Consider the following 12,581-nt stretch of genomic DNA (forward strand, 5'->3'; position numbering starts at 1 on the left):
GATACATCTATCTGTATATCACTGAGATACATCTATCTGTATATCACTGAGAGACATCTATCTGTATATCGTTAAGAGAAAAGGAAAGTTGTGATAGACTTCTGAATAAAAGCCCTCATTCACTGCTGCCCAGGTGACGTGTTCCTGCACATTTAGACTATTTCTGGGCATTAGTTTGTGGAATACAACTTAAAACTCACTGTAACTTCATATTTTCCTGTGGCGGAGGTCTATATTTAGTAGGCTACCTACGCATTTAACTGCTGGCCAACTAAAAATAACCTTGGAAAAACAGGAGTTGCAGTGGAGGCCAAACATAACAGAAACTGTGTGTCTGCATGTGTCTTTGTCTGCGTGACTTGAAAATGAACACCAGAACACTCACACCCCTGCTTTAACCAGTTCAGCTATCTCCCCCCTCACCTCCCTCCTCTCCTCCTTCCCCCTCTCCTCCTCCCCTCCTCTCCTCCTTCCCCCTCTCCTCCTCCCCTCCTCCCCCCTCTCCTCCTCCCCTCCTCCCCCCTCTCCTCCTCCCCTCCTCCCCCCTCCCTCCTCCCCTCCTCTCCTCCCCCCCTCTCCTCCTCCTCTCCTCCCCCCCTCTCCTCCTCCCTCTCCTCCTCCCTCTCCTCCTCCCTCTCCTCCTCCCCCCTCTCCTCCTCTCCTCCTCCCCTCCTCTCCTCATCTCCTCCTCCCCTCCTCTCCTCATCCTTTCCTCCTCCCCTCCTCTCCTCGTCCTCTCCTCCTCTCCTCCTCCCCTCCTCATCCTCTCCTCCTCCCCTCCTCTCCTCCTCCCCCCTCCCCCTCTCCTCCTCTCCTCCTCCCCTCCTCTCCCCCTCCTCTCCTCGTCCCCTCCTCCCCGCTCCTCCTCCTCCCCTCCTCTCCTCCCCTCTCCTCCCCTCTCCTCCTCCTCTCCTCCTCCCACCTCCTCTCCCCCCTCTCCCCCTCTCCTCCTCTCCTCCCCTCTCCCCCCCTCTCCTCCTCCTCCCCTCTCCTCCTCCTCCCCTCTCTCCTCCTCCCCTCCTCCTCCCCTCCTCTCTCCCCCCTCCTCCCCTCTCCTCCTCCCCTCCGCCTCCCCTCCTCCCCTCCTCTCTCCCCCCTCTCCTCTCCTCCTCCCCTCTCCTCCTCTCCTCTCCCCTCCCCTCTCCTCCTCTCCTCCTCTTCTCCTCCCCTGTTCATTCCATTCATCCTCCTCTATTGAACTGCGAGCCTTTACGCCTCAGTCACTGAGAGAGGAGGAAGTTGTTTTAAGTTAGGGCTGACACTCCTACGCACCAGTGAAACGACACCCCTCCACAGGAATAAGGGACACACTGTGGGGGAAACTTAGAGCTATGCCACGAGAAGGAAAACACTGTGTAACACACGTCATACTGCCCCTTTATCGTCACACACATTCTCAAGTCACAACAGAGTCTTTTCATGCCATTTCAGACGCCATGACACACACCATCTCAGAATATTCAGAAATGGCTTCTGTAGTCAGAATCGGGCAAGATTGGCATTCCTAAAACATTATTTTGTTGTAATGTAATTTTATTTCTGACATTAAGCTAATTTATTGCATCTAAATTGGCTATTAAAATTTATAGGATTCGGATAATATTCAATAAATATAGAACCCAAAATCTGATTTGGACCAAACTTCTTCCTACCAATGAATCAGACATTAGAAATCTCCAAGAGATGGTCAAAAACCACCCACCGACCCCCCCCCCCCACACCCCACGCCAATCCCACCCCATCAACCAGTACACAGTATCAGTTCTCTATGTTTGACAAGTAGTATGAAGCTGATGCTTGGAGTATTGCTTCTTCATAATATGTGATGTATTCCCTTCGAATCTGGTGATGTGTTTTTTTTCCCCCCTGTTCAGAGAAATTAGTAATTTATGTTGCTTGCATTATTTACCATAAAGTAGTGTGAAAGTACCAGGTTTTGGCCACTAGATGCCGCTGTTCCTGATAAACCGGCACACTCTTTTATCAATTTTGCTGGTCTGTTGTGGTTATTATATAGATCACAACGTTTCCTAAGCAATTTTGGGTAGAAAACGAATAGATTTGGCTCATGATGAAAATAAATTGTGTGGTCATCCTCACAATTCAAGCCACTCCTTCATGAAGCAATTCAGTTTGACCTTATTTTACACTTAATCAGTGTCCAGGAAACGACCGCCTTTGTGTGTGGTTTATCCCCTTCCAGAAAGGTTCTGGATTAGCTACTGTTGTGGTTTTCAATGGTAAAAGTCTCAAACACACACTGTTTAGTGTTTTTCAATTGTTATGGTATTGGGTTGGGTTGGGTTTAATTGTAAATGTCACTAATCATAATACATAGAGGTTTTTCCTGAGAATTTTATTGAAAAACATAAGACTGTCATGCAATTTATTATTTTATTAGGGTTGTCACCAGGTTCACATGGAATACATTACATAGTATAGAGAAGCAATACTCCAAGCCACAGCTTCATACTACTTCATAGAGAACTGATACTGTATACTGTTTGTTTGGGTTGGGATTTGCATAGGATGTGGATGGTCCGTGGGTGGCTTTTGACAAAAAAATGGGATTCCTCACGTCTTCCTCATTGGTAGGACAAAGTTTGGTCCATCTCGGATGTTGGGTACTATATTGTTAGAATATTATCTGAATCCTGTAAATTCAAAATGGCCAATTTGGGTGCAGTTAGTTAACTTAATTTCTCAGAGATCAAATTACAGTGCATTCGGAAGGCATTCAGACTTTTTTACAGCCTTATTCTAAAATATGATTAAATGAAACATTATCCTCATTAATCTACACACAATGCCCCATGATGACAAAGCAAAAACAGATTTTTTATAAATTTGCACAAATTTATAAAAAATTTAAAACAGAAATACCTTATTTACATAAGTATTCAGATCCTTTGCTATGAGAACCAAAATTGATCTCAGGTGCATCCTGTTTCCATTGATCGTCCTTGATGTTCCTACAACTTGATTGGAGTCCACCTGTGGTAAATTCAATTGATCGGACATGATTTGGAAAGGCACACACCTGTCTATATAAGGTCCCACAATTGACAGTGCATGTCAGAGCAAAAACCAAGCCATGAGGTCGAATTAATTTTCCGTAGAGCTCCGAGACAGGATTCTGTCAAGGCACAGATATGGGGAAGGGTACCAACAAATTTCTGCTGCATTGAAGGTCCCCAAGAACACATTGGCTTTCATCAATCTTAGTGCTTGCTGCCCGGCCAAACTGAGCAATCAGAGGAGAAGCGCCTCGGTCTTGGTCAGGGAGATGACCACTCCTCAGTAAAAGGCACATGACAGCTCGCTTGGCGTTTATTATTTAAACATATTTTAGGTGGTAGATCAGCTTTAATATTGCAGATAGATTGTAGCTTCCATCAATGAAATTGTCTGCATCACTTCCAATACTCCATATATATATATATATATATATATATTTTTTTGTGTGTGTGTGTGTGTGTGTGTGTGTGTGTGTGTGTGTGTGTGTGTGTGTGTGTGTGTGTGTGTGTGTGTGTGTGTGTGTGTGTATGTATATATATATATGTGTATACGTGTATATATATATATATATATGTGTGTATATATATATATATATATATATATGTGTATATATATATATATATATGTATATGTATATATATATATATATATATATATATATATATATATATATATATATATATATATACACACACACACACAAAAAATATACTTAGAAATGTCCTTGTTTTTGCAATTTTTTTTGTCCGTTTAAAATAACATCAATATGATCAGAAATACAGTGTAGACATTGTTAACCTCTCTGGGATATGTGGGACGCTAGCGTATCACCTGGCCAAAAGCCAGGGAGAATGCAGAGCGCCAAATTCAAATGAATTACTATAAAAATCTAACTTTCATTAAATCACACATGCAAGATAGCAAATTAAAGCTACACTTGTTGTGAATCCAGCCAACATGTTAGATTTCAAAAAGGGCTTTTCGGCAAAAGCAAACGATGCCATTATCTGAGGATAGCACCTCCATAAACAAAGAGAGAAACCATATTTCAACCCTGCAGGTGCGACACAAAACGCAGAAATATTCATGCCTTACCTTTGACAAGTTCTTTTGTTGGCACTCCAATATGTCCCATAAACATCACAACTGGTCCTTTTGTTCAATTAATTCCGTCCATATATATCCAAAATGTCGCAGTTGATCCAGAAAAACACTGGTTCCAACAAAATATCTCTCAAGTTACATTTCAAACTACTTTTGTAATACAACTTTAGGTATTTTTTAACATAAATAATCACTAAAATTGAAGACGGGATGATCTGTGTTCAATACAGGAAGAAAACAAACTGTAGCTAGCTTTCTGGTCACGCTCCTCTATCTAACAGTACACTTCAAGTGACCCTCGTTCAAGATGGCCGTACTTCTTCATTACACAACGGAATAAGGGCAGGGTAGGGTAGCAGGGTAGCCTCGTGGTTAGAGCGTTGGACTAATATCCGAAAGGTTGCAAGTTCAAATCCCCGAGCTGTCAAGGTACAAATCTGTCGTTCTGCCCCTGAACAGGCTGTTCCTAGGCCGTCATTGAAAATAAGAATTTGTTCCTAACTGACTTGCCTGGTTAAATAAAGGTAAAATAAAAAATAACCTCAACCAATTTCTAAAGACTGTGGAAGCGATAGGAACTGCAAGAAGGTCCCTTAGAAATCTGGATTCCCAATGAAAGTCCATTGCAAAGAGAGTGACCTCAAAAAAAAAATCTGAATGGTTAGTCCTCGGGGTTTCGCCTTCTAAATAAGTTCTGTTTATACTCACAGACATGATTCAAATAGGTTTAGAAACTTCAGAGTGTTTTCTATCCAAATCTACTAATAATATGCATATCTTATCTTCTGTGGATGAGTAGCAGGCAGTTGAATTTGGGAATGCAGTTCATCCAGACGTGAAAATACTGCCCTGTCACCAAGAAGTTAATGTTGTAAATGACTATTGTAGCTGGAGACAGCAGATTTTTTAAAATGGAATATCAACATAGGCGTACAGAGGCCCAGTATCAGCAACCATCACTCCTGTGTTCCAATGGCACGTTGTGTAAGCTAATCCAAGTTTATCATTTTAAAAGGCTAGTTGATCATTAGAAAACCCTTTTGCAATTATGTTAGCACAGCTGAAAACTGTTGTTTTGATTAAAGAAGCAATAAAACTGGTCTTCTTTAGACTAGTTGAGTATCTGGAGCATCAGCATTTGTGGGTTTGATTACAGGCTCAAAATGTCCAGAAACAAAGTACTTTCTTCTGAAACTCATCAGTCTATTCTTGTTCTGAGAAATGAAGGCTATTCCATGTGAGAAATTGAAAAAAACTGAAGATCTCGTACAATGCTGTGTACTACTCCCTTCACAGAACAATGCAAACTGGCTCTAACCAGAATAGAAAGAGGAGTGGGAGGCCCCGGTGCACAACTGAGCAAGAGGACAAGTACATTAGAGTGTTTAGTTTGAGAAACAGACGCCTCACAAGTCCTCAACTGGCAGCTTCATTAAATAGTACCCACAAAACACCAGTCTTAATGTCAACAGTGAAGAGGCGGGATCTGGGATGCTGAGGCAGAGTTCCTCTGTCCAGTGTCTGTGTTCTTTTGCCCATCTTAATCTTTTATTTTTATTGGCCAGTCTGAGATATGTCTTTTTCTGTGAAGGCCAGCATCCCGGAGTCGCCTCTTCACTGTTGACTTTGAGACTGGTGTTGTACTAACTACAGAAACGTTTTCAGAACAATTTGAGATGGTGGGGGTCAGTTATTTTTCTTGTGCTATTTGAGGTGGAACGACCCAACAAACAAATATTTTGTTACAATGGTTTATTTATTTTTTTGAAACCTACAGTTGGAAATGTATTTGTAACCCAGCTCAGTGCTGCTCACAGTAACCCAGCTCAGTGCTGCTCACAGTAACCCAGCTCAGTGCTGCTCACAGTAACCCAGCTCAGTGCTGCTCACAGTAACCCAGCTCAGTGCTGCTCACAGTAACCCACCACAGTGCTGCTCACAGTAACCCACCACAGTGCTGCTCACAGTAACCCACCACAGTGCTGCTCACAGTAACCCACCACAGTGCTGCTCACAGTAACCCACCACAGTGCTGCTCACAGTAACCCAGCTCAGTGCTGCTCACAGTAACCCAGTTCAGTGCTGCTCACAGTAACCCACCACAGTGCTGCTCACAGTAACCCACCACAGTGCTGCTCACAGTAACCCAGCTCAGTGCTGCTCACAGTAACCCAGCTCAGTGCTGCTCACAGTAACCCACCACAGTGCTGCTCACAGTAACCCACCACAGTGCTGCTCACAGTAACCCACCACAGTGCTGCTCACAGTAACCCACCACAGTGCTGCTCACAGTAACCCACCACAGTGCTGCTCACAGTAACCCACCACAGTGCTGCTCACAGTAACCCACCACAGTGCTGCTCACAGTAACCCAGCTCAGTGCTGCTCACAGTAACCCAGTTCAGTGCTGCTCACAGTAACCCACCACAGTGCTGCTCACAGTAACCCACCACAGTGCTGCTCACAGTAACCCACCACAGTGCTGCTCACAGTAACCCAGCTCAGTGCTGCTCACAGTAACCCAGCTCAGTGCTGCTCACAGTAACCCACCACAGTGCTGCTCACAGTAACCCACCACAGTGCTGCTCACAGTAACCCACCACAGTGCTGCTCACAGTAACCCACCACAGTGCTGCTCACAGTAACCCACCACAGTGCTGCTCACAGTAACCCACCACAGTGCTGCTCACAGTAACCCACCACAGTGCTGCTCACAGTAACCCAGCTCAGTGCTGCTCACAGTAACCCAGTTCAGTGCTGCTCACAGTAACACACCACAGTGCTGCTCACAGTAACCCACCACAGTGCTGCTCACAGTAACCCAGCTCAGTGCTGCTCACAGTAACCCAGCTCAGTGCTGCTCACAGTAACCCAGCTCAGTGCTGCTCACAGTAACCCACCACAGTGCTGCTCACAGTAACCCACCACAGTGCTGCTCACAGTAACCCACCACAGTGCTGCTCACAGTAACCCACCACAGTGCTGCTCACAGTAACCCACTACAGTGCTGCTCACAGTAACCCACCACAGTGCTGCTCACAGTAACCCACCACAGTGCTGCTCACAGTAACCCACCACAGTGCTGCTCACAGTAACCCACCACAGTGCTGCTCACAGTAACCCACCACAGTGCTGCTCACAGTAACCCACCACAGTGCTGCTCACAGTAACCCACCACAGTGCTGCTCACAGTAACCCACCACAGTGCTGCTCACAGTAACCCACCACAGTGCTGCTCACAGTAACCCAGCTCAGTGCTGCTCACAGTAACCCAGCTCAGTGCTGCTCACAGTAACCCACCACAGTGCTGCTCACAGTAACCAAGCTCAGTGCTGCTCACAGTAACCAAGCTCAGTGCTGCTCATAGTAACCCACCAGAGTGCTGCTCACAGTAACCCACCACAGTGCTGCTCACAGTAACCCACCACAGTGCTGCTCACAGTAACCCACCACAGTGCTGCTCACAGTAACCCACCACAGTGCTGCTCACAGTAACCCACCACAGTGCTGCTCACAGTAACCCACCACAGTGCTGCTCACAGTAACCCAGCTCAGTGCTGCTCACAGTAACCCAGCTCAGTGCTGCTCACAGTAACCCAGCTCGGTGCTGCTCACAGTAACCCACCACAGTGCTGCTCACAGTAACCAAGCTCAGTGCTGCTCACTGTAACCAAGCTCAGTGCTGCTCATAGTAACCCACCAGAGTGCTGCTCACAGTAACCCACCACAGTGCTGCTCACAGTAACCCACCACAGTGCTGCTCACAGTAACCTACCACAGTGCTGCTCACAGTAACCCACCACAGTGCTGCTCACAGTAACCCACCACAGTGCTGCTCACAGTAACCAAGCTCAGTGCTGCTCACAGTAACCCACCAGAGTGCTGCTCACAGTCACCCACCAGAGTGCTGCTCACAGTCACCCACCAGAGTGCTGCTCACAGTCACCCACCAGAGTGCTGCTCACAGTCACCCACCAGAGTGCTGCTCACAGTCACCCACCAGAGTGCTGCTCACAGTAATCCACCACAGTGCTGCTCACAGTAACCCACCACAGTGCTGCTCACAGTCACCCACCAGAGTGCTGCTCACAGTAACCCACCAGAGTGCTGCTCACAGTAACCCACCAGAGTGCTGCTCACAGTAACCCAGCTCAGTGCTGCTCACAGTAACCCAGCTCAGTGCTGCTCACAGTAACCCACCAGAGTGCTGCTCACAGTCACCCACCAGAGTGCTGCTCACAGTAATCCACCACAGTGCTGCTCACAGTAACCCACCACAGTGCTGCTCACAGTCACCCACCAGAGTGCTGCTCACAGTCACCCACCAGAGTGCTGCTCACAGTAATCCACCACAGTGCTGCTCACAGTAACCCACCACAGTGCTGCTCACAGTCACCCACCAGAGTGCTGCTCACAGTAACCCACCAGAGTGCTGCTCACAGTAACCCACCAGAGTGCTGCTCACAGTAACCCAGCTCAGTGCTGCTCACAGTAACCCAGCTCAGTGCTGCTCACAGTAACCCACCACAGTGCTGCTCACAGTAACCCACCACAGTGCTGCTCACAGTAACCCACCACAGTGCTGCTCACAGTAACCCACCACAGTGCTGCTCACAGTAACCCACCACAGCGCTGCTCACAGTAACCCAGCTCAGCGCTGCTCACAGTAACCCAGCTCAGTGCTGCTCACAGTAACCCACCAGAGTGCTGCTCACAGTAACCCACCAGAGTGCTGCTCACAGTAACCCACCAGAGTGCTGCTCACAGTAACCCACCAGAGTGCTGCTCACAGTAACCCACCAGAGTGCTGCTCACAGTAACCCACCACAGTGCTGCTCACAGTAACCCAGCTCAGTGCTGCTCACAGTAACCCAGCTCAGTGCTGCTCACAGTAACCCACCACAGTGCTGCTCACAGTAACCCACCACAGTGCTGCTCACAGTAACCCAGCTCAGTGCTGCTCACAGTAACCCACCACAGTGCTGCTCACAGTAGCCCAGCTCAGTGCTGCTCACAGTAACCCAGCTCAGTGCTGCTCACAGTAACCCAGCTCAGTGCTGCTCACAGTAACCCTCCACAGTGCTGCTCACAGTAACCCACCACAGTGCTGCTCACAGTAACCCACCACAGTGCTGCTCACAGTAACCCATCACAGTGCTGCTCACAGTAACCCAGCTCAGTGCTGCTCACAGTAACCCAGCTCAGTGTAATTAGTTAGTCAGATGCGGACGTCAGTCTTCTACTATTTAGGTTTGGAAAGTCCTAGTAAAGACTTGCCCATTTTCCCTGGATTCTCTCTGTGTGGTTTCCCAGGCAGCTTCAGTAGCTCGTTTGTTCCCTGGATGTTTCCATATGAAGTGTTTTTATGGCTGTTGTGTTGTTGTTCTGTTGTAGATGGCTTCGGAACAGTGGACCCTTTCGGTGGCAATGCTTTTGGAGGAAAGAGTGGATTCGCAGACTTCAGTCAAATGTCTAAAAAGGTAGGTTACCGGGGAGCATTGTGGATGTAAATAATATATAAGTACTGCTTTATAGCAATATATTCCCATATAAATATGGTATTATTCTCCACCTGAATACAGGGAGGCTGTCTGACTGTCAAGGCAACGAGATGTAGGCTCTTAACTAAAAGCTTGTGAAAAATATAGTACCTCTGTTGTAAAAAATGTCAATTTTTTATGTTTTTTTGTGTGTCTTTATTCTGGCATTGTGAGCAGAAACCAATCAACCCTGTGCTACCACCTAAGAACACACCTAACAGGCCTGCGCCTCCTTATGGTAGGTGTGTGTGTGTGTGTGTGTGTGTGTGTGTGTGTGTGTGAGAAGGAAGTCAATGTGATGGTACTTATAATACACAGTTCTTCCTTTTAGTTAGCAAAAAAAACCAACAAGTGATACTCTTAAGTTAAATCAAAGGATCAGAAAAGAAACTCGAAAATCGTATGTTTAAACACCTTTCTAGGGTAACACCACAAGACTAAAATAGTCTATTATTAAATCGGTTTATCAAATTTATTTTCTTTAAAAAACTAAGTTCTGTAGTCAGTCTCTTGTTTATTGTGGCTGTCTTCAATGGCACCCTATTCCCTACACAGTTGCACCCTATTCCCTACACAGTGCCACCTATTCCCTACACAGTGCCACCTATTCCTTACACAGTGCCACCTATTCCTTACACAGTGCCACCTATTCCCTACACAGTGCCATCTATTCCCTACACAGTGCCACCTATTCCTTACACAGTGCCATCTATTCCTTACACAGTGCCACCTATTCCCTACACAGTGCCACCTATTCCTTACACAGTGCCAGGAGTTAGTTAGAAGGAGGAGGAGTTAGTTAGTTAGTTAGGATGAGTTAGTTAGTTAGTTAGGATGAGTTAGTTAGTTAGTTAGGATGAGTTAGTTAGTTAGTTAGGATGAGTTAGTTAGTTAGTTAGGATGAGTTAGTTAGTTAGTTAGGATGAGTTAGTTAGTTAGTTAGGATGAGTTAGTTAGCTAGGATGAGTTTGTTAGTTAGCTAGGATGAGTTAGTTAGTTAGGATGAGTTAGTTAGGATGAGTTAGTTAGGATTAATTAGTTAGTTAGCAGGAGGAGGAGTTAGTTAGGATGAGTTAGTTAGTAAGGAGGAGGAGTTAGTTGGTTAGTTAGGAGGAGGACTTAGGAAGAGGAGTTAGTTAGTGAGGAGGAGTTAGTTAGTGAGGAAGAGGAGTTAGTTAGTGGGGAGGAATTAGTTAGGAGGTGGAGTTAGTTAGGAGTAGTTAGTTAGGAGGAGGAGGAGTTAGAAGGAGTTAGTTAGGAGGATGAGTTAGTTAGGAGGATGAGTTAGTTAGGAGGAGGAGTTAGTTAGGAGGAGGAGTTAGTTAGGAGGAGTTAGTTAGGAGGAGGAGGAGTTAGTTAGGAGGAGGAGGAGTTAGTTAGGAGGAGGAGGAGTTAGTTAGGAGGAGGAGGAGTTAGTTAGGAGGAGGAGGAGTTAGTTAGGAGGAGGAGTTAGTTAGGAGGAGGAGGAGTTAGTTAGGAGGAGGAGGAGTTAGTTAGGAGGAGTTAGTTAGGAGTTAGTTAGGAGTTAGTTAGTTAGGAGGAGTTAGTTAGGAGTTAGTTAGTTAGGAGGAGTTAGTTAGTTAGGAGGAGTTAGTTAGAAGGAGGAATTAGTTAGTTAGTTAGGATGAGTTAGTTAGTTAGGATTAGTTAATTAGTTAGTTAGGATTAGTTTTGTTAGGATGAGTTAGTTTGGATGAGTTAGTTTGGATGAGTTAGTTTGGATGAGTTAGTTAGGATGAGTTAGTTAGGAATAGTTAGTTAGGAATAGTTAGTTAGGAATAGTTAGTTAGGAATAGTTAGTTAGGATGAGTTTGTTAGGATGAGTTTGTTAGGATGAGTTTGTTAGGATGAGTTTGTTAGGATGGAGGAGGAGTTAGTTAGGAGGAAGAGTTAGTTAGTTAGAAGGAGGAGGAGTTAGTTAGACGGAGGAGGAATTAGTTAGACGGAGGAGGAATTAGTTAGTTAGGAGGGGGAGTTAGTTAGTTAGGAGGAGGAGTTAGTTAGGAGGAGTTAGTTAGTTTGGATGAGTTAGTTAATTAGTTAGGAGGAGTTAGTTAGTTAGGAGGAGTTAGTTAGAAGGAGGAATTAGTTAGTTAGGATTAGTTAGTTAGGATTAGTTAATTAGTTAGTTAGGATTAGTTTTGTTAGGATGAGTTAGTTTGGATGAGTTAGTTTGGATGAGTTAGTTTGGATGAGTTAGTTTGGATGAGTTAGTTTGGATGAGTTAGTTTGGATGAGTTAGTTAGGATGAGTTAGTTAGTAAGGAGGAGGAGTTAGTTAGGAGGAAGAGTTAGTTAGACGGAGGAGGAATTAGTTAGTTAGGAGGGGGAGTTAGTTAGTTAGGAGGGGGAGTTAGTTAGTTAGGAGGGGGAGTGAGTTAGTTAGGAGGGGGAGTTAGTTAGTTAGGAGGGGGAGTTAGTTAGTTAGGAGGGGGAGTTAGTTAGTTTGGAGGGGGAGTTAGTTTGGAGGGGGAGTTAGTTTGGAGGGGGAGTTAGTTAGGAGGGGGAGTTAGTTAGAAGGAGGGGGAGTTAGGAGGGGGAGTTAGTTAGGAGTTAATTAGTTAGTTAATTAGGAGTTAGTTTAGAAGGAGGAGGAGTTAGTTAGGAGGAGTTAGAAGGAGGGGTTGGTTAGAAGGAGGGGGAGTTAGTTAGAAGGAGGGGGAGTTAGTTAGAAGGAGGGGGAGTTAGTTAGAAGGAGGGGGAGTTAGTTAGAAGGAGGGGGAGTTAGTTAGAAGGAGGGGGAGTTAGTTAGGAGGGGGAGTTAGTTAGGAGGGGGAGTTAGTTAGAAGGAGGGGGAGTTAGTTAGGAGGGGGAGTTAGTTAGGAGGGGGAGTTAGTTAGAAGGAGGAGTTAGTTAGAAGGAGGAGTTAGTTAGAAGGAGGAGTTAGTTAGAAGGAGGAGTTAGTTAGAAGGAGGAGTTA

At 45.6% G+C, this 12,581-nt stretch overlaps 1 protein-coding gene across 2 annotated transcripts in view; it reads left to right on the forward strand.

The window, feature by feature from the left end:
• LOC110530798 (epidermal growth factor receptor substrate 15-like 1) overlaps nucleotides 1-12,581 on the forward strand; it is a 66,894-nt gene that overhangs the window by 38,171 nt on the left and 16,142 nt on the right. For both annotated transcript variants that reach the window (XM_036986549.1, XM_036986548.1), the window contains exons 20-21: nucleotides 9,517-9,602; nucleotides 9,840-9,900. In XM_036986549.1, the coding sequence (XP_036842444.1) occupies nucleotides 9,517-9,602; nucleotides 9,840-9,900 (147 nt within the window). The remainder of the gene's footprint in view (nucleotides 1-9,516; nucleotides 9,603-9,839; nucleotides 9,901-12,581) is intronic.

Source organism: Oncorhynchus mykiss, chromosome 8 (assembly GCF_013265735.2).
Source record: "Oncorhynchus mykiss isolate Arlee chromosome 8, USDA_OmykA_1.1, whole genome shotgun sequence".
Taxonomy (NCBI): Eukaryota; Metazoa; Chordata; class Actinopteri; order Salmoniformes; family Salmonidae; genus Oncorhynchus; species Oncorhynchus mykiss.